The sequence below is a fragment of the Eretmochelys imbricata genome, chromosome 21 (genome assembly GCF_965152235.1).
Source record: "Eretmochelys imbricata isolate rEreImb1 chromosome 21, rEreImb1.hap1, whole genome shotgun sequence".
Taxonomy (NCBI): Eukaryota; Metazoa; Chordata; order Testudines; family Cheloniidae; genus Eretmochelys; species Eretmochelys imbricata.
Window position 1 is genome coordinate 5,759,427 of NC_135592.1, and position 22,459 is coordinate 5,781,885.

Below are 22,459 nucleotides of genomic sequence, written 5' to 3' on the forward strand. Positions count from 1 at the left end.
GCTACCAACACCTTTTTCGTGGCAAAAGCAGGTCCAGTTTACGAAGAACTCTTTGCAGGTGAGACTATGATGGGGTCTGTTACAGCAAGAACAAGGACCCAAGGACCATACACCTGCTTACCTAGCTCCAGGTTTTCCAAATGACTCCGCAACCAGCAGCTCACACTCCGGCCCCAGTTCTGGGTGCCGAGCACTTGGGAAAACCTTACTACATCTCTCAGTGGCTTTGTTTTTCCCTGATCATAGAAGGCCATTTCCCCCCTAGCAATGCCACCTCAGTCATTCCAAGAACTCCCCCTACACACTGAGGTTAGAATTCAAACAGCCCCTTCCCACCTCATCTATAACAATGCTCAAGGGCTAGAATAAAAAACATTGTGCATTTCGATAGCAAATTCTGTTTCAGTTCAAAGATCATGAAGCCTTCTACGAACGTTATGGAATATTTTCACACCATGAGGTGAACAGGTATAAAAAAAACCCATATTACAGATGGGGAAACTGAGGCACAGAGCGGTAAAATGACTTGCATAGAACCACCCGGTGTGTCAGAGCCCAGGAGTTCCTGGCTCTCAGCCACGTACTCTGACCAATAAGCCATGCTGCTTTCAAAATGGTTGAATTCATGTGATGGCAGGGTCAGGGGTAAATCCTATGAATCCAGGGGACACTGCCTTTCCAAAAGGCACATGGCCCGGCCTTCAGATACCAATACTTAGACATGTTGGCGGCCAACCATTCAAGTGCTCAGAACACACATGGTATTAGGCAGTGGGAGCCTGGGCACCAGCTCTTTCTAGATGATCCCCGATATCCTAAGATTCCCCAAGCATTTCCCACAGTTGCCCAGCTCTCTAGAGCGACGGCCTCCCCTGAGAGAAGTGAAGCGGTCAAGTGGGAGGAGGGATTTGGCTCGTTTCTCCTCTCACACAACACCACTTACCACTCCATGACTATAAGCAGGCACTTCTTCCCCTGGTACAGGTTTTCATAGACATCAATGATCTTTACAATGTGGGCACACTGCGATGCCCTCCAGTGGAGTTCGACTTCCCTGCGGGCTTTGGGGCAGTCCTGCAGCATCTGAAAGAAAGAAAGAAAATTCAGTCTTTTCTCTCCCCCCTCCATGCAGCAGAATTTCCAGAATCACCATTTTGTCCAAGACACTTGAACAAAAGGTTCTGGATTCAAAAGGTCTGAGATGTTGCCATTGACACCATGATATTCTGCTCATAAAGCTTTAATGTGATCTCTATTAGACCTCTGCAGATAGATCAGGGAAAGATACAACTAGGGGCATGAAGGACAAAGTAACAGAGACCCATGCATTATCAGCCATTATTATTCGGTCTGAGGGAACGGCACATGAGTTAAGTCTAGCCCTCTACTATGCCTGGAGCAGACCATATAGACAATCCCAGCCATTTGGTTCCTAGCCAACGCAAAACAAAAGCAACAGCTAGTAGAAGTATATAGTTGTGTCAACAGCGTTAATTCCTGCTTGAGCGTAACTTGGGAAATAGGAGCCCTTAGATTAATCAGACTTGCGAGTAAAGGCCAAAGGCGTCGATACGAGCAGCAGAAGGCCTGCACTTACTACATATCAACTAGGAAATAATAAACAACAGCAGCAAAACTCTCAGGGAAAGCCAGACCCTGTCTGAGGGGTTATTTAATTTTTATTTGGGATAGACACTGCAACCGTTCACACCCAACAAAGGCAGACGACAGCGTTACCCCGGTACGTTCTGCTTTCTCTCCCAACACTTAGCTTTAAAGTCAGGGCCAGAAGTGCCACATCTCAGCCCAGCACTGGGACCCATCGCAGGATGAGTGCAACTGGACCCTTGGGTTCCACATCAGAGTGTGCCCCCCACCCCCCACACTTTGGCAGAGGGATGCTCAATGCTCCCTTCAATGACCCCACACATGCAAGGGGGGAGGGATAGCTCAGTGGTTTGAGCATTGGCCTGCTAAACCCAGGCTTGTGAGTTCAATCCTTGAGGGGGCCATTTAGGGATGGGGCAAAAATTGGGGATTGGTCCTGCTTTGAGCAGGGGCTGGGACTAGATGACCTCCTGAGGTCCCTTCCCACCCTGATATTCTATGATTCTATGATGAGGGGAAGGAGGCTTGCTTGCGCACAGTATGCAACCCCCTCCCCCGTCCTTATGGAGGCAGAGGAAGCTAGCAGCAGACTAAAGTTGGCCAGAAAAAAAAACAACACTCCCATAACATCAGCACCTGGCATATTATCGGTGTTTACAATCTGCCCATGCGTTGGACTGATGGGCCTTTGGAGCCCATCCCCTCTGTGCAGCACATGCTGCCTAAAAGGAGTCCAGCAGGGAGCAGCTGTTCCCATTTTCTGGTCGATGGTGCCATCTAGTGGCAAAAAGTGGCTGCATAAAAATTCTTGCCATTCTGTGGACCTGAACTACACACAAGAACATGCAGAGGAGCTGTTCATCACATCACTCCCAGCGGCTTGAGCTTTGTATTGGCCAAAGAAATCAATCTACATTATGAAAAGGAGGACTTGTGGTACCTTAGAGACTAACCAATTTATCTGAGCATGAGCTTTCGCGAGCTACAGCTCACTTCATCATTCATGCATCCGATGAAGTGAGCTGTAGCTCACGAAAGCTTATGCTCAAATAAATTGGTTAGTCTCTAAGGTGCCACAAGTACTCCTGTTCTTTTTGAGGATACAGACTAACACGGCTGCTACTCTGAAACTAATCTACATTATAAACATCTGCAAAATCCTCTTGACTTTTTTTTTAAAATCACACTTTGCACTTATGCAGTGCCTTTCCCTGGAGGACCTCAAAGAGCCATACAAACCAGAGCAAGCTACGGCTATGTCTACACTACTGTGGTCAGTGCACCTATGCTACACAACTCTAGCTATGTGAATAACGTAAGTAGACGTACCTTAGGTCGAGTTACCACAGGGTCTACACCGCAGGGGGTCGACGGGAGAAAATCTCCCGTCGACTTACCTTACTCTTCTCATCGGGGTAGAGTACAGGGGTCGACCGGAGAGCCATCTGCAGTCGATTTGGCAGGTCTTTAGTAGAGCAGCTAAATCGACAGCCGGTGGATCGATCTCAGAGCATCCCTGCTGTAGTGTAGACCTGCCCTCAAGCCTCCTCATGCTCCTTTGAGGTATGCCATGATCATCATCCCAATCTTACAAATGGGGAAACTGAGGCATGGATAAGGAAAGTGATTTTCCCAAGATCGCACAGTAGATTAGTGATACATGGGGGATGGTTTACACTTCTGACCTCATGAAACAGGTTTTTCTGCTGGGCTTATTCAGTCCATTGGATCCAAATTAGAGCAATGTTACAGACAAATCAACAGTAAAGGCCAATTAACAGATACTGAATCCATCAGCTACACCACTAAACACCTTAAAGAGGGTACAGGGAGAGGGTCAGAGGAGAGTATTACTACTCAAAGACTTGAAAGGTCATCATGGATTGGTCCATTTAGGATCTTGCTGAGTTGCACGAGTCTGGTTTCCTTAATTACATCAATTTACCCAATAATCGCTCTTAATAAAATAGCTCTCTGGAGCACATTAACTAACTTCCTCATCCAATTACTGTTATTGGAGCACTGGCTATTGAATGACATTGGCTAAAAGTTGCCTTTCGTGCATTTATGAGCCTGGACCTAGAGTGGTTGAGGGGAACTATGCTTTTGGTACGTAGGAAATTGCGCTGGCATTCACTGAAATCAAAGGCAAAATGCTCCATCAGTTCAGTGGCAGAAGTATCAGGCCTCTACATAATAATTAGAGCTGGTTAGAAACAGCAAAAAATGCTAGTGTGAATTTGAATTATTTTTATTGATTTTTCAAAGTTTCAAAAATACGGCAACAAAATATTTTGATCTCTGAGGCTGGTTTAAAAAAAAAAAACACCACACACACACACACACGCGCCAGTAATGAAAGTTTACATCTCAACATTTTCCAAGGGGTTTGTTCTAGTCAAAAATTAAATTTTCCAGTTCCCATGGGACCTTTGAGGATCTGGGCCTATGCGCTCAGTGCTACTGCTGATGTTTCCTGGCTTAGAGGGACACAGGCAGGTTAACCATGCTTTTAAAAAACAAGCTTATTTATCTATATAACTAGCATCACCTCAGATTATTAGCAGAGTAGGGCATAAGACCAAAGCTGCTTTGAGCAGTTATGCCCAGTAACTATTATAGCCTGCTACATTCTCACAGCTAAGTGGGAGGTAGCACGTTCCACTGGATTGGGAGTCAGGAAACCTGGGGCAGATCCCTTTGAGAGATGCAATGACATGTACCATCATCTAGTGGAAGTGATAAACACCTGGGCTTTAGGGGTGCAAATGCTGCCGAGGAATGGCAGAAAGAATGAAAAGTTTGGAAGGGGAGGGAAGGATTTAATTTTAATTTTCTGAAGACATTTTCTATTGCAATTACAGAGGGGAAGTTTGAGAGGGTCCATTTAGCTGCTGTGGATCCCTTTAAAAATTGCTAGGCTGGATGTGGAACATTAAATCTCCACAATTAAGAACCCTGGGATATCCCATCTGGGTGCTATGGACTCCTGAAACACACAGAATTAACGTTGGTTCGGGAACACGCACAGCATGACCTCAGTCCTGAGCACCACACAAAGCCCATTAGCGACAAATCCCCCAGAGAGTCTAAAAAACCCATCCCATGCATGGGGAAGACAAAATAAACAAGCTCTAAAGAACAGTTTCTCAGCTTTTCCAGCAGGAGTCAACAGCTCTTTAAGGAGTCCCCTGACTTCCACAAAGGCTGCTCACAGCTCTCGGGAGCAGGAAAGATTTGCTCGTCTGCCAGAGTCTATTAATTACCACGTTTGTCAGCACAAACAAACAGCCTTAAATACTGTATGTGCAGCAGACTCCTAAATACAAGACAACAAATGTGTCTTACACAAAGCCACATACCCTCCCTCCCTGCCTCCAGCAACTACCTCAAGGCTCATTGCTGCATGCCTGCTGTTAAGTAGGCTGGATATTTGTCTCGCTGATTCTGCATCCAGGCTCTTGTTGGGGTCTGCGTTTCAGTTTAATGGCAAAGCTAAGCACCAGGGCTGGGCAGCCCAGGTGGAGAGGTATCTACCCATCCTTTCCTAGGACACTCACCATATTTGGGCACTCAAACGCCTACCTCAGCTGCGCTCAGATTTACACACTGCCTGTCTAAATTTTATCGCCTTCGGCAGCACATGACCTCAGATCGAGAATAAAGGTACAAGCTTCAGACAAACAGTGGTTTGGAAAGGCACACACCAGAACATCAATGGTGTATTGGCGTGTGCTTAGGTGTGTAGTAACAAGCCAGACTATATTACACCCTTAAGGGAAAAGGCTCCCTGTGGGGGATAGAACAAGGGAGTTCCAGCTCCCAACCGCCTGCTCTAACTACTAGGTGACACTGCCACCTACCTCTTAGTTACAAGCCAAAAGTTTTCAGTTCAACGTTCTGCACAGAAGCCGGCTAGAAAAGCTTCCAAGAAACCCAAGCTGCAACTGGCAACTCCGTGTCAGCAAACGGCATGACAGCTCCTGGAAAGAATGCAGCACCAAGCCACAGCCTTCCCAGATACGGCCAGCCACCCTGTATACACACACTCAGCACAGAGCTAGGGGCCCCAGCTGAGGCCAGGCACATTCCACAGGCTGTCAAACCGGCATTCCAGGCTCAAAGACAGTCCACACCGAGGGGGAAGGGAGAAGAGGAGGAAACAAAAGGAAAAGACACTAGCCTAGACTGGCTATTAGACAGAAGGGCCTGATGCATTCCTGGCTCAGAGGCCAGGGAGCAACTAAGAAAACAAAAGAATCACTGAGGATTTCCCAGGCACAGTCAGGGAGCAGACAAATGTCACCCTCCTATGGACAAATCCTCACGGATGTCACAGGATAGGAATCCTGAAGACCTATGGAGAGCGAGATCTTGGTTATGAGCTTTCAAATCATCTTACAAAGTTCTAGAACAGGAATAAGATTCTCCATTCGCTGTGACAGGACATTTCCTCAAGAGGCAATTATTGTTTCTCTACTGTACAGAGAGAGAAGGCAGCAACCCTTGGGCATGTAAACAAATGTGCTTTGGTTTTGTTTTTAACCTCTCTCTCTCTCACCCACACCCCATATTTGCATGCGCCCTGATAGGTGAATGGGGCCACTCTACAAATATTTGCTGGCATAGCTACGTCAGACAGGGGTGGGCAGAGGTGTGATCCCTGACTGACAGAGCTGTGCCAGCAAAAACCCCTACTGTAAATGCAGTTACACCGGCCAAACTCTCATTTTGCCTCTGTGGTTTATTTCACGGATGGGGATGGAGAGAGAGGGGAGGGGTATGTGGAACAAGCTATCCTGCTGAAAGCACCATTTGGCCAGTATAAATGGAGTCCTTGCTAGGCGTGCTTTGCCAGGGTAACATACCAGTCTCCAGTGTTTCAGGTTAGACAGACATCTGTCAGGGATGGCCTAGAATAGATAACACTTAGTCCTGCCTTGAGTGCAGGGGACTGGGTTAGAGGACCTCTCAAGGTCCCTTCCAGTCCTACACTTGTACAATTCTAAGAGGTGTGGGGTTTACACCCCCTGACTGATGCGTACATGCCAGTATAAGTTTTAAATACAGACCAAGCCCAAGAGACCATCTCTGCCCCACTTTGGATTTCACCAGCGTGGGTACTATCTGGAATTGTTTCTAGCCCGGAAATAAAATCATATCGCACCGCAGGGCCAATTCACAAGCCCCTTAGCACAGAAGCCTGCTGGGCTATAGAAAGGATACCCCATTTTTGCGATAAGCTCACCTTATCCTTGTAGGGCACTAGTCCAAATAACATTAAAAAAAAATTGAAACAAAGTTCACAGCTGCTCTTTCTATATGCCAGGCTGCCTCTAATTCATTCATGGAGTGTGTAAAAACATCACGCATGCCGGAGGATTTTAGCAGCAACTGGCACCAATAAAGTTTGCTGTCTCTAGGAATCAGAACACAGGAACGCTCCCCAAAGCATCTCAAGCCTGTGCTGAGCAGATCTCACTTTAAAGAACAGAAATGCACTCCAGCATGTGCTACTTTCTGAAATTAAATTTAGAGGATTTTTGGTAGGGATTGGGGGAAAACCTCTGCCCATCCCCCTCCTCACCTTGTTCTCCCACGCCATCAGAAAAGAAGTGTGCCCTTGCTGACAATCCATATGCATATCTTAACCAAATCCATGGTCGCTGACGACATCATGGCCGCAAGCAAGTTCAGAACACTGATCCTCTTTCTTGAGTCAAAGGAAAGTCTCTGCTAGCATTAAAGGACCCATGCCAGCGTTCACTTCAGCTGCTCTGGTTCCAACCAGCAGAGGGTGAGAGACACCAGGCAAAACAGCTGTTCTGACAGTTTTTTGGCACCAGCCAAACTGGAAATTCAGAGCAAAGCTCTGGGAGGGGTGCAGGTCGCCCCGGTCAATTCTCATCAGTGGGGTAGTGAGCCCACCCCAATGACACAATACACACAGCTCTGGTATTTGTCCATTTCCTCTCTCTCTCACACGCTCTCTACCAACCCCCTTTATTGAGAAGAAAATCTCCCACACAGCACAGCCGGACTGGACTGGAAAGAGCATGAGATTTCCCCTGTGGGTGACCTGGTACCCTGGAGATATTGGGCTGGCTTGGGAACCTCCAGTTCTCACGTCACCACTGTCGGTTTCCCACAAGCACTCTGATGCTGCAACAAAACCCAACTGGCACCTAACAAGCCCTAAGTGACAGGAGGGCAGATGCTGTTTTCTTTGCTCTCGTTTCTCTGAGGAGGCAGCCATGACATTTTAAAATACACAGAATTTAAGGGGGCAGTAGCCCACCCCAAAAAACCGTCATCACTTCCACCCCTCCCCCTTGGGTGCGCTCGCTCGGTGTGCTGCTGAGGCCGATAAAAGAACAGGAAGCACCAACACTATAAAAAGCAAGGAAATAACAGAGTCATGAGAGACAAGAGGAAGTCATTGCTGAAGCTCCTTTCAGTGTCTGAAATAGATCGGTCCCCACCACCCACCCAACCAAGCCTGTGACCTTTGAAGATGGAGTTGCCCCGTTGCTATTAATGACTTACAGCGCAGAGCTGATCTTACCCTCCCCCCCGGCGCACAAGCACGTGAAAACAGTGGGCCTGCGTACGTGCGATAGGGGTATTACAACTGGAGAGGCGCTAAAGAGGATTTGGGTTTTTAAGTTGCCTGGCTCACTGACGGGGTGGGGAGGTGTTCAATTGTGTTGTAGGTACTTGGGATTTTTTTTTGGTGAAGTTTTGTCAAGTGCACCCTGAGCCTATGGTTTGTCTCACATCTAAACACACACACACACACACACACACACACACAGGTGGCCGACTGTATCTCACGGTATATTTCACAGGGGCTCACACAAATTCATTTCATTCAATGCAGTTGCCTCGGGGGCAGAACGTGGCAGCCACTGAGTATCAATGCAGTGCAGGGGGTGAGGACAGAAGTGAAGCAGAATATTGTAGGACACTGGAAACACAAGGGGAATTTAAAGAGGCAAAATGAAACTTGGAATTTAGCCCAGATACAGCGTTTTAACAACCCTACGTTTGCAAAAAGGATCTACCATGAGCCTAAGCAGTCAGAGCTTAGAGCACAGCACTTGTATTCCCCTCTACGGTACAGCAAGGGCACCACCAATCAGGATGCTGCCCCTCCCGCCCCCCGCCTGACCCCGCTTGGGTGGAGACACACATCTCTCGGCCTTCTGACCTGGGTATTCCCAAGCTGAACAGTTCCCTGCCTTCACTGTGTTGTTCCCAGCAAAAGACATTTTGCCTCCGCAGACCTGCTTTGCTTCTCACCTCAGATGGCACATAGTGTCACTGTACGAGGAAACAATGAGGCAACATTGGTCAGCATGGCGGGCTGTGGTCTCAGTAGCCTAACCATAGCCAAGTTTGTGTTTTCTCCTGCAGGCATCACAGCAAAGGAGAAATTTAAGGGGAGATTTGAAGGACAATGAAGTCGTTTTGCAGATGTTTGCAGGGGAGCTCCTGGCAAGTATGAGGAGCAGCCCAGGAGAAAGACAAAGATACATGCGACACATGAGAGAGGGGGAATAGCAAGGGAACCTCCCTTTGAATTCTTCCAATAGTTTATTTCAATAAAAATCCGTCTCTTCTGACATTTTAAGAAACTACTATTTGCAGAACCCACAGTTAGACAGTGTGCTGTCTGCTGCAACATTGCCACTGTGAGAGATGCTTCAAAAAATAATCTGGGCAAGATCACAGCACAATACAGAAGCTGTGACTTTTAAAAATAAGCTCTGTTCTTTACAGCTGTTCCCAAAAAGCCTGGTGGAGCGGCAGGAAAAGAAGAATCATCTGCAATTGCCAGCTAGAAAAGTTGGACAGCAGGAAATAATTTCATGTTAGTCTGATTATAACAAACCGCGGAGGGTATAAATAGTTTTATCCTTTTAAAGCAGCTCAGTGTATTACTAATGAAATCAGAGCCGTGGCCCGTATAACCTGCACAGGTACAGCAAGACCACAGTGACATTTGCCTTTGTAAAAAGAATATCCAGACACCCACACAGGCAAGTAAACAGCTGCTCCGTGTCTTTCAAAACATCCTATCTGCAATTCAACTAAATAAATACTCAGGCCCTTCCTGTTTCCCTGGGGAATGGGGAGCAGTCCATTTCGGGATGGGAGAGGAGAGGAGCATGATTAACCCTTGATAAGATAAATTTGTTCCATTTCAGGAGGTTTTTCTGACAGCAGAATGAAGGTCAAGCTGGGCCACAGCAGTGAGATGTTTAACAAAGGCCAGATTTAATCAAGTTTCTTTCATATGCAGGCTTTTATTGCTGGGGAATATGCCAGGCAGAGTGCAGGAGCCTTGAAAGAAAAGGGAACAGCTCTGGTTCTGAGATTCAGGACATACAGAGGTCTTGTCAATGCAGAAGCCAGGCAAAAATCACTCCATGGCATCTGGCCTTGAGGCAGAAAGATCTCAAAACTTAGAGTTGTCCCTAATTCCCAAGTGGAAACACCTGGAGAGTAGGAGTATTTGGCAGGCCAGGGAAGGTCAGATTGAGCAGCTGGAAATGGGGGCGGAAGAAAAACAGGAGAGAGAGAGATCAAGGAGGGATACTTATATTACGTGTACACTCACACCGCATCTGTGTTGCAAAGGGCTACAGTCACCTTTGACCAGCTGCATAGACCAGGGATATAAACCCATTCTGGGAGAGGGCTGAATTCTATTTTTAACTATGGTCCGGGGTTAAAGCTTCAGTCTCCATACTCCTCCCAACCCAAAGTGATTCTCGGCTGGTGCCAGTAGGAGGTTTGCACAGAGCTCATGGGGAACTCCTTTGTTTAGTAAATGAACTTGGTGAGTATCATCGCTTGTTCAGTACCTTATTGCTGCCTTCAGCTTCACTCAGTGCAGAAATATGCTCACCTTCAGGACAATCACAATTTCTGCCCTTGGGTTCTCCTTCTTCCACCCCCATCCCCCTTTCTGTTTCCCTTCCTCTTCTCCCTGCATTTCCTTCCCTACAGTAATTCTCAATTCCCCCCACTCACAGGTTTCATCCCCACCCATTCCTCCAAATAGTTCATGCTGACTTTTCAAGTGTCTTTAGGCTACAGAGTCCATACCCCAAAGAGACTGATGACAGACCAGGGGAGTTAACACCTCTCAGCATCCTTGTTTCAGGCCATGTGCAGATTCTGGTAGACCACCCTGCATTGGTTACATTTGGAGGCCTCTCTCTGCAACCACAAGGTTACTTTAAAAAAAGGAAAACTAAGATTCTAAATATTCGTGTGGGCCACATGACTACGTCAGGCAGGCCATGGGTTTGACAATTCTTGAGGTAAGCACAGCACTGCCAAGATGCACCTATCTTTGGAATGGGCGGGGGGGGAAGGGGGGGGAGGCCGCCAGGGAAACGCGGCAGCACGCAACGTAACAGTAAGGAAAAAGGAGGGAAATTTTGGCCAGTGACAAGGATAATGCCCCCCTTGCATCCCACATACACCCTCTCTTTGGAGGCAGCGTCTCCTCTCCATCCTCCTTCCCCGTGCTCCCAACAGTGAGAGCCATCACCATCAGAACCACGAGCCCCCAGCCAGTGCCCCACTTGTATGCACCTCAAGCGGAGCACCCAGCATTAGACCTCCCCTCTCCAGCCCACTTTCAAGCATGAGAGAGTCTAACACAGTTAGCATTTACATTGTCCTTCAGAGTCAGCTCCGCCTTTCAACACTTTGGGAGCGTGGGGGTAAAGAGACAGCAGGGGACTCATTCCCTCCTTACCCCTCTGGCTGTAACTGGACCCAGAAAGGGCAGGAAACTTGCTAATGAGTTTCAGTGCTGTTATCATTCCTATTCTTAGTGTCATGTCTCATGCCTCTTCCCCGGCCACTTATCCCAGTGCATTCTGAATGTGCACGTCAGGTGACGAATAGCAAACCCAGGCAGAGAGCTTCCATTAGTCTCCAGGCTGCCATCTGAGCACACTCCCACCCACCAGTAACAATTCTGATGAAACGGAGGAAAGATCTCATGCAGTGACACTCAGATCTCAGTTTCAGAGTAGCAGCCGTGTTAGTCTGTATCCGCAAAAAGGAAAGGAGGACTTGTGGCACATTAGAGACTAACAAATTTATCTGAGCATAAGCTTTAGTGAGCTACAGATCACTCCATTGGATGCATTCAGTGGAAAATACAGTGGGGAGATTTATATGCACAGAGAACATGAAACAGTGGGTGTTACCATACACACTGTAACGAGAGCGATCAGGTAAGATGAGCTATTACAAGCAGGAGAGTGGGGAGAGGGGGGAGACGGACGGTGACCTTTTGTAGTGATAATCAAAGTGGGCCATTTCCAGCAGTTGACAAGACTATCTGAGGAGGGGGGGGAGGGAAGGGGTGGAGGGAGAGGAGAGAGAAAGAGGGTAATAAACCTCAGTGGTTCAGCTGCCAGATTAACGATCGACATTATCCAAAAGAGCCTCAGTAATGTGAACTCATGGTTTCATTTACCATTGACATATATCTCTCACAGCAAAATGACTGATCAAGTATTCTACAATGGGTTAATAACCTTGTAAAAGCATCCTGATTGGTTAATAACTAACTCACACATTGTCTTAATATCAGGTGCTGCAAAGAGCCACAGGAGACATATTAAAGACCCACTTGCAGCTCTCAAGCCTCAGTCTGAATATCACTGCTCTGGTAGGTAGGGCACTGGACTAGGAGTCAGGAGATAGAATCATAGAATATCAGGGTTGGAAGGGACCTCAGGAGGTCATCTAGTCCAACCCCCTGCTCAAAGCAGGACCAATCCCCAATTAAATCATCCCAGCCAGGGCTTTGTCAAGCCTGACCTTAAAAACTTCTAAGGAAGGAGATTCCACCACCTCCCTAGGTAACGCATTCCAGTGTTTCACCACCCTCCTAGTGAAAAAGTTTTTCCTAATATCCAACCTAAACCTCCCTCACTGCAACTTGAGACCATTACTCCTTGTTCTGTCCTCTTCTACCACTGAGAATAGTCTAGAACCATCTTCTCTGGAACCACCTCTCAGGTAGTTGAAAGCAGCTATCAAATCCCCCCTCATTCTTCTCTTCTGAAGACTAAACAATCCCAGTTCACTCAGCCTCTCCTCGTAAGTCATGTGTTCCAGACCCCTAATCATTTTTGTTGCCCTTCGCTGGACTCTCTCCAATTTATCCACATCCTTCTTGTCGTGTGGGGCCCAAAACTGGACACAGTACTCCAGATGAGGCCTCACCAATGTTGAATAGAGGGGAACGATCACGTCCCTCGATCTGCTCGCTATGCCCCTACTTATACATCCCAAAATGCCATTGGCCTTCTTGGCAACAAGGGCACACTGCTGACTCATATCCAGCTTCTCATCCACTGTCACCCCTAGGTCCTTTTCCGCAGAACTGCTGCCGAGCTATTCGGTCCCTAGTCTGTAGCTGTGCATTGGGTTCTTCCGTCCTAAGTGCAGGGCCCTGCACTTATCCTTGTTGAACGTCATCAGATTTCTTTTGGCCTAATCCTCCAATTTGTCTAGGTCCCTCTGTATCCTACCCCTGCCCTCCAGCGTATCTACCACTCCTCCTAGTTTAGTATCATCCGCAAATTTGCTGAGAGTGCAATCCACACCATCCTCCAGATCATTTATGAAGATATTGAACAAAACCGGCCCCAGGACCGACCCCTGGGGCACTCCACTTGACACCGGCTGCCAACTAGACATGGAGCCATTGATCACTACCCATTGAGCCCAACAATCTAGCCAACTTTCTACCCACCTTATAGTGCATTCATCCAGCCCATACTTCTTTAACTTGCTGACAAGAATACTGTGGGAGACCGTGTCAAAAGCTTTGCTGAAGTCAAGAAACAATACACCCACTGCTTTCCCTTCATCCACAGAAACAGTAATCTCATCATAGAAGGCGATTAGATTAGTCAGGCATGACCTTCCCTTGGTGAATCCATGCTGACTGTTCCTGATCACTTTCCTCTCGTGTAAGTGCTTCAGGATTGATTCTTTGAGGACCTGCTCCATGATTTTTCCGGGGACTGAGGTGAGGCTGACTGGCCTGTAGTTCCCAGGATCCTCCTTCTTCCCTTTTTTAAAGATTGGCACTACATTAGCCTTTTTCCAGTCATCTGGGACTTCCCCCGTTCGCCACGAGTTTTCAAAGATAATGGCCAATCTGGGTTCAGCTCCCAGAGATGGTTCAGTTCCCAGAGATGGCCTACTGTGTGACCATGGGCAATTCACTTCCCCTCTCTGTGCCCCTCTTTGACCCTCTTATCTATTTATACTGTAAGATCTTCAGGGAAGGGACTGTCTCACCAGGTCTGTACACGGCCCCTAGCACAACAGGGCCCCGATCTCAGCTGGGGCCTCAGATTCTACTAGAATGCAAAGATAAATTAATAATAGATCGTGAGGATAGGGGGATGGGAGAAGAGGAGAGAAGCATGATATGCCATTGCCCCACTCTCCTTTTACCAGTGGTGTGTGTTTTACAGCCTGGGTAAAGGGAAAAAGACAGAGCAAGTGTAACACCCAGGGATGGAGAGACATAAAAGCATTTCTATCTTTGTTCTACATTGGCGGGTAGGGGTGCAACCCAAGTGCAGAAAGGAAGGGTAGTCTTGTAGTTAAAGTACATCTTATTGTAAAGTCCTGTGGCATTTAAGCGGATGAAGCCAGTGGGTTTCTATGGAGATTACGCTGCAAACCTATAGGATTTGAGCAAGAATTAGATCCCTTCTATTTTTAGTTATTTTACAAAATTCTACAGAGCGGATCCAATGATTAGTTTCCATCGGATGTTTCAACAACCTTTTAGAATGCAAGGTGGGTGAGGTAATATTTTTTATTGGACCAACTTCTGCAGGTGAAAGAGATGAGCTTTTGAGCTTACAGGTCTGAAGAAGAGCTCTGGGTAGCTCAAAAGCTTGTCTCTTTCACCAACAAAAGCTGCTCCAATAAAAGATATTCCCTAACCCACCTTGTCTCTCGAATATCCTGGGAGCAACATGGTTACAATGACACTGCAAAGAAGCCTGTAGATATGTTACATTCTACAGGATGATTTTTCCACAAGAGGCAGGGCTGGGAGTCAGGAGATCTGGGTGTGACGGGTTGGACTCTTTGGGAAGTCACTTGATGTGCTGAGATACCACTGAGTCTACCTGTTCTGCCAGCATGGGCCCCCTTTTACCGGTCTTGCTAAGCCAGGCTCTTAAAACCTTAACTAACTAACCAACTCACTCACACACCTCTCTGGGAATACTCGGTTTAAGGGACTTGCTCCAGCACACAGATGTCCACCTCCCTTGGAGTGCAGATCCAAAGATGTATTATATTGACCTCTTCCCTCAATGTGGAAGAGGGTATGCACAAATTCCCAACCCCTGCAGTTAAAAATCATATAAACTGGGTTATATTATAAACCAGAAATAAATGTATTAACTATAACAGGTTTATTTTAAGTAGTGAAGGAGGTAGCAGACAGAACAAGGCAGATTACTAAGAAAATAAAACACAGCATGCAAACTAAGCTTAATACACTAAAGAAACTGGTTACGTGAGAGTTCTCAACCTAAATGTGGTTCTAAATCTTCTTCACAGGCCAGATGCCCTTCCAGCCTGGGTTCAGTTCTTTCCCCCAGTTCAGTCTTCGTTGTTTCCAGCAGTAGCAGGGGAGAACTGACACCAGGATTACCTCACTCCCTACCGTTAAATAGGATTTGCATAAGGCAGGAGCCCTTTGTTTCCTAGTTTGAACCCCCTTCCCTTACAGTGGAATGTTACAAGAAGTCCCAGGTAATGTTTCAGTATCAGGTGACAAGACCACCTGACTCTGTAGGACCCTCGTAGCCATTCTTCACAGGCTGACCCACAAGTTCACGGGAAGACTAAACTCTTTTACAGTCCATATTTTCATAAAGAATATGGAATGACACGTCACACTGGGTTCCATCCCCAGCTCAGTACATGGCAGGAGGAGTTCCACTAATTGCTGGGGGGATCAGTTTCCCCTTACATTAACAAACAGGGATCATAATACCCTACACTCAGACGATTAAAATCATTCACAATCTTAAGTATTTTGAAATCCTTGGGTGCAGGCTTGGTGCAATTAATAAAACCATCACCCCCTAGCAGGTACAGAGCTTTTATATATACATACTTGTATCAACGCATTTTATAAAAATACCACTTGGCAAAATAGCTTGCTACAGGTCACCCTACAGGTCAGTAAGGCAGAGCTGTGACTTGAACCCAGGTCTTCCAAGTTCTAGCCCGGTGCCTTATCCATTGCTCCCTCGTCACTATTTATGCTGCTGTATCAGTGTGAATCAAAAATATTTTGCTGTCGTCCACAGCATGTTCTGATCACTTGGACACGGTGTCTGGTGTGTTCAGGTGTGTTGATTAGGAAGCACCCCCCCATGTCCTTAATTTGCAGCCTACAGCTGGGGCAATATTTGTACTTCCTGTTTGACCTTGAGCAGGCTGGGGGGAGGCGAACCCTTTGTGTTAGGTCAGGGTACAGAAAGGGTTAACTGATCACTGCCCACTCCTGTGTTTCAGCAGCACCCACCGACCACAGGAACTGCTCACCTCCAGGGTTAGGATGCTTTAGGTTGCAGGAGGGTTTGCGACCAAGATACAAGCCTTCTAAATACAACTTTGAAGAGAACAGCTGGTGTGAGGAGTAACTTTCCTAACTCAGAGTTTGGGGAAAGAGGAGTAGAGGAATAGCAAAGAGGAAGATAACCAATATGAAAACTGACAATTTGCAGTAAAAACCCTACAGGAAGCAGTTATTTTCACTTCAGCTTTTTCCACCTCTGTCATCTCTGGTTCCCTTTCTAAACTAGGGCTTTGCTAAGATCACACTCCTGATACGTCAAGTGGGAAGCGATAACCGGGGAATCCAAGGGGATCTCGATCATCTTCATAATATCCCCACGGTATTTAAGTTAGCAAGGACTCCAGCCTGCCCTGCCCATCAGCAAGGATGACAACACATGGGGAACACATTCTAGTTTGCTGACTCCCCAGGGCTGAGATAAGACTAGAGACAAGCAGCACAGCACATGGAATTGGTCTTGATGGCATGCACTAAGCATCAGCACTCAGTATACTGTCTCAGCAATGGGGGTCTTTATGCCCCATGCGCACAGTAGCACAGAACAACCTCCTCTCTCTTGCATTTCAAACCTTTGTTTGAATGAAGGAAGCAATGTTTGGCAGAATTCAGCTGCTCTCTCCTCCTTTTTCAAATCAACTCACAAACGCTGGAGCGCTCCCACCATCTCCCGATTCCCTTCCCTAAGCTCAGTTTAATGGTCTCTGAAGCATGAATTGCTTTTACTCACTTCTGCTTTACTCCAATCGGCATGAGATTCAACAGTGGGAAATAGTGAGTAAGAAAGATAGTTGGAATATGCAGAACAAGTTGTTCCAAAAATGACCTCCAAGGTACAGAAGACTGATCCAATTTACTGGATGCAGGAAGTATTTTTATGGCTAGTGTTTACAACAGAGGCACATCCAGTTTTTAAAAAGAGCCCACAAACAGGGAGTGCTGCAGTGACAAACAGCCCCAGAGAAATCTATAAATCATCAGAGAACAAGACAGTCACCGAACTTCAGACAATCAGATATACACACACAGGGGCATACTCCAGGGGGGAAAGCATGGGCACAGGGCCCCCCAATAATCAGCAGGGACACAGAACTCCTCCAGCCTCGGGGCCCTGGTGAGGAGAGCGAAATCCTCCGGCCTTGGGGCTGCGGAAGGACACAGAATGTGCTCCTCCAAAAGCTGGGGAATTCAAATTCCTGCGCGCGCGTACACACAGTGTCTCTACACTGGAAAACAGCAGGAAAAGTTCATTGAGAAGCTGACAGGCCTGACAGGTTGCAGCTCCCAAAACTATTGGGGAAAGCCGACTGCCCACAGAGCTGTCTGCTGAGCAAAACCCCCAAAAGCAGGAAGCAGCAATGACAAAGCAAATCCTAGGAGGTTTTAGAATCACTTGACAAGAGGCCCTTGCCAGGCTATATCAAAGGGCATCAGATAAGATGAAAGGTACAATAAGTCTCAGGAAGACAACCAAACCCTCCGCACCCAGGGCAAAAATAAAAAAAAACATTAACAGATAATTTATCGCTCTTCCTTCCTCAACTCTCTCTCCCCCACCCCTTCCAAGTTTTCTTGGCAACGCCAGTATGATGGCTGCCACCTTGGCAGACACGTGGGGGACCGAACTAGGGACCCCCCGAGCTAAAAACATAAGCTGGCTACTGCTAGAGCATCCCTAGCTAGAGCTTTAATTTACTCATATCCTCGGACAATTAGGCAGAGAGCGAGGCCTCCAACATTAAGAGACAGACGCCCACACCACCTGGTATAACTGGAGGCGAGGTCATATGATCCACTGGGTTGTAGTACAGCTTGGAGCCAAGCTCCAGATTTCTAAAACCACCATAGCCTTTAGTAAGTCACTTCACCTCTCCAACCCTTGGTTTATTCATCTGTAAAATGGGGATGTTGCCTACTTCACAAGGAGACTTTGTGAGTGAATGCTTGAGGAGCAAGGTTCAGAGCTGCATAGGCTCTTACTCAGAGCCTTTCATCGGAGGCTCAAAAGGGGGTGGGGGGAAGGGTAGTGCTGCGGACCTGTGGGATCGGTCGACGCTATGCACGGCTCATGCGGCGCGTCCTGGTCTCGGACACCATCCGATGGTTCAGGGACATCTACATCGAACACATCACCGGCCACTGACAGTACCAGGAAGTGTGAGCCGGAACAACATCGTGCATCAACTATGAGAAAGGGACTGAGAGACTTTTTCCATTGGACCAAATGAACTGGAACCATAAACTCACTGAACATTAAATCTCACCAAATGAGGGTAAATCCATCCTCATCATCGTATCCACTCATTATACTCCACACCTGAACATGGGCATTATATGAACAACATACCCTCATATCTCAATGTCTGTACTTTGACCCGTTAACCTTTTACCCCCAATTGGGGATATTGCAGATTATGTATCCCTTACGCCACCCGATCCTAAACCGAACTTCACATCCCTTGATAATCTGTACGTTATTCCCTGATAACCAGAAACTTCTATGCTTAAACTCGTGCCCTTTTTTTTATTTTGATCATCATCTTAATAAAATTATTAATTCTTCTTGGTCACAGATGGGGAAATTTGGCAGGGGAAGACTCCCAAGAGCTTTAACATCAGGTGTGGGAGTCTCTTCAGTATGAGCAAAAAGGCAGGTGACTGTCCAGCTATCCAGAGTGGCATTTGACATTCACTTGCTATCGAGGTAGGTGAATTCCAGGGCCAGGAGCCACGATCCTCTTTACAGGAAGGGACTGGTAGATACCAGCACTGCACCTTCCATGCCATACATTTACAATGTCCGACCTGGACAATGAAAGTCAATCATGTTCCAGTCTGGAACATTCCTCTGAAGCTAGCAATAGGATTTGGAACAGGCATTCACTCCCATCCTCTTAGAGCAAGCTGCACAAAGCCGGACCAGCAAGTTTCCCTAAACTCTGATATAAGAAGTTACTGTCGAACAACCTTGAAGCCATACCAGAAAGGCAGGCATGACGTGCAGTAATTGGATCCTGGAGTTATGAAAGCATCTCCTTGATAGAGGACAAGGGCAGTGCTGCAGAGCAGAGGCTGGAAATACAATCATTCTACAGCCACAATGGTCTGAGAAAAGACAGGAGGGTCACCAGTTTCTTCATGAACATCATGGTTTAGAGAAAGCCCTTGGCTGGAAGAGGAAATCAGGAACTTATTTGTGAATGGCTCCAAAATCATACTGGTTTGCTAGTGGAGGTGCTGGACAGCTGGTGTTTGCTCCTTCAGGAGGGGTGGGATTTTTTTCAGTATAGTACGGAATGTCCCGATTTAGGAAGGACTGTTATTTTATTTTTTTTATTTTTAGCACAACATTCGTTTTTCCTGATCCATCCTTCCCCCCAAATGCCCATGTCCCATTGAACCTCACTGGAGTCAAAAGGGGTAAACCTGTTTTTTTGCATTCCTGTTTGCAACATTCAGCTTTGTATCAAAAGAAACAGCACAGCACTCTCGTTCTCATAAATGCACCTCTGAAGTTCCATTTTAAAAATAAAAGCTGAAGGTCAGGTCATACTTTGGGACCAAACAAAATTTAAATCAAGGCCTTCAACTAAATGTGTGGACTTCCATGCTTGTGTTTTGCGAGACTACTTACAACCTATTGCCTCCATAAATATCCAATATCCAAGACCCAGTTAGACAACACCCTCATTTTTTACTCTATTTTTCCTTTTCTACCATTGCAGGAAAGCATCTAAGGTATAAAAGACATACAAATATCTTGCTGGTCACCTTGCCACATACCATCAGAGACGTCCAAGGCTAGTGTTCCATGCTGCAGTTTAGTCACACCAGGGAAGCAAAACTCCCTTGTAAAACTCTGGATTGCGGCCCCACTGAAGCAGTCAACCGGGGAAGGAGGAGGAGGCTGATTAGCAAAGTGAAGATGCTTTTATGTATACACAAAATATTTTGAAGAAGGTTTAAAAACAAAAGTAGGAAAGAAAATAGAGACAGATGGACAGAAACAAGTGTTTGCTGAAATACACTTGAAAACTGCAAAGGTCTCTAAGCAAAACCCACAGTTTCAGTAACTTATACCCATTACATAGAAGACACTACGGAAGAGACACTCATGCACTCCTCACATCAAGAATATTCATTTTGTTTTCTATCCTGCATCATCTTTGAAGGCATCTTCAAATCTGGGGTGGGAGGAGAGCTGGGGAGTGGGAGCTTGAAGGACTTCCTGGTAGGTCAACCGGTGTGGCAACAGCTAGTTTAAAGAGAAGCAAGCCAGGAAGCCCATCCTCCTCAAAAATGGTTCTATTTTAGGAGATCCACAAGAATCCCTCAGGGGTTTGGCCTCAAACCACTGCTAGCACAAATAACGCTTCTTGGCCAACTAGCAGCCTCAAAGGATGCAAGTGGGGAAGTCCCTGTGCTAACTTCACTCCAGCTCCTATACGGACTTCCAGCAATAGGCTCCTAATTAGACACAATGAGTAGGGAAGAGGCTGCAAAATTATTCAGCCCATCTCACCAGATGCATCTCATCCCAGCAGTGTTCAAAGGAGAAAAAAATGCAGCTATTTTGATTATGCTAAAATTGTGCCAGATACATGGGTGGGGAATGAAATATTGGACAGCAATGGGGAAAAAAGTGGCAGCAAAGGATGACAAGAGATGTGCTCTTTAAAAGGAGGAGTCTGTGGGATAAAAGCAGACAGCGAAAGACATCATCCCAGCGAAAGATGAGTGCCTTGAAATTCACCATCCTTACAGGAATTTTCTCATCATGTTCATCTCTAATATAATGCAGATTCCTACACCACTTAATCAAAAACAAATTAGGTTCCTGGCTTCTATCTAGGTATACAACCCCAGTGCTGCAGCATTTGAGTACCTCCCAGGCATGAATGAATGTATCTTCACAACCTCTCTATCATTATCCCCACTTTACAGACGGGGAACTTGAGACAGAAAAAATTTAAGTCACTTGTCCATGGTCACGCAAGGAATCAGTAGCGGAGCTGGGAACCAAGCCCCCAACTCCTGAGTCTCAGTCCAGTGCCTTAACCACTAAGCCATCCTCTTCCTCATCTAGAAGATATGTACTTCTGGAAAGAACGAAAGATGGGGATGGAGAAGTGCATCCTTTGTCAGCATTAGGTGGTAGAGTAAAGCAATGGCTTACCTGTCATTGTCACACAAAAACACACACACACACACACAGTGTGAAGCAGATGGCTTTTGCTGATACTGTCTCTTTATTGGCTCAGTTTAGATCCCTCAGGAGCCATTAGGCAGCATGAAAGAAATTAGTTGCACACCAAGCTAAACATACTTGCTAGCTTCACTGAAACCCTCAAGCTAGATGCTGGACGCTTAAATAAGCGCCATTGTCTGAGCTTTGAGACCACTGAACAGCTCAGCCTTCCCAACCACATTTATTTAGCGGGCCGCTTGGCAATGGGAGCTTCAGAGCCTGGTTTCCAAAGGGGCCGAGTGCTCGCAGCGCCCGTGATTCCAAAAGGAGCTGTTGGTTCACTGCACCTTTGCAAAAATCTAATCAGAGGCCAACCCTGGCTCTCTTGCAGAGGTAGCTGAGAAGCCCACACATCACACCTAGCCAGTTGCTCCAGTTCCTTCCAGTTGGCCATGTTTAGAATGATGAGCGGGACTGGAGACAGAGCGTAAGATTCCAGGAGGGATCCAGTCTGGTGTTACACCTGGAGCTCCGCATTCAGGCTGGGCCAGACTGCTACTAGACAAAATACAGGCCTCTCCACATGCCACCCTGGCCTCTCAGCATGCTCAGCAGAGATCTTTTCTCCTGCTAGTCTGTCTGCGTGCCTCCCGCATCACTTATTACCAATGACCATCACAGTCCCTCCTGTACTTCACAGAACAGCAACGCGATCTGGGTCTGCCCAGACGGTTGTGACAGAAAAGTATCAGCCCCCTCCCCAACTCCCAGCTATGAACATGGCGCCCAGAAGGGGTGTCCTGCATTAGCTCGGCACTTACCCGACAACCAGATTTTGAGCAGGGTTCTTAAAAGCCAGTGTCCCTACAAGAACAGTGCAGATCCCACCTGGCCCCTTCTCACCAGACCTCCACCGTGCATTTCAGGCACAGGCTGAAGCCTTTGCAATTCTCTTTGCACTGAAATCTAGGCAGGTGGGAAGGATACCAGAGAAGACAGGC

At 46.8% G+C, this 22,459-nt stretch overlaps 1 protein-coding gene across 1 annotated transcript in view; it reads right to left on the bottom strand.

Annotated features, from left to right (window-relative positions):
- MAPKAPK2 (MAPK activated protein kinase 2) overlaps positions 1-22,459 on the bottom strand; it is a 79,879-nt gene that overhangs the window by 12,211 nt on the left and 45,209 nt on the right. Inside the window, exon 2 of the mRNA XM_077839339.1 lies at positions 944-1,083. Within this exon, the coding sequence (XP_077695465.1) occupies positions 944-1,083 (140 nt within the window). The remainder of the gene's footprint in view (positions 1-943; positions 1,084-22,459) is intronic.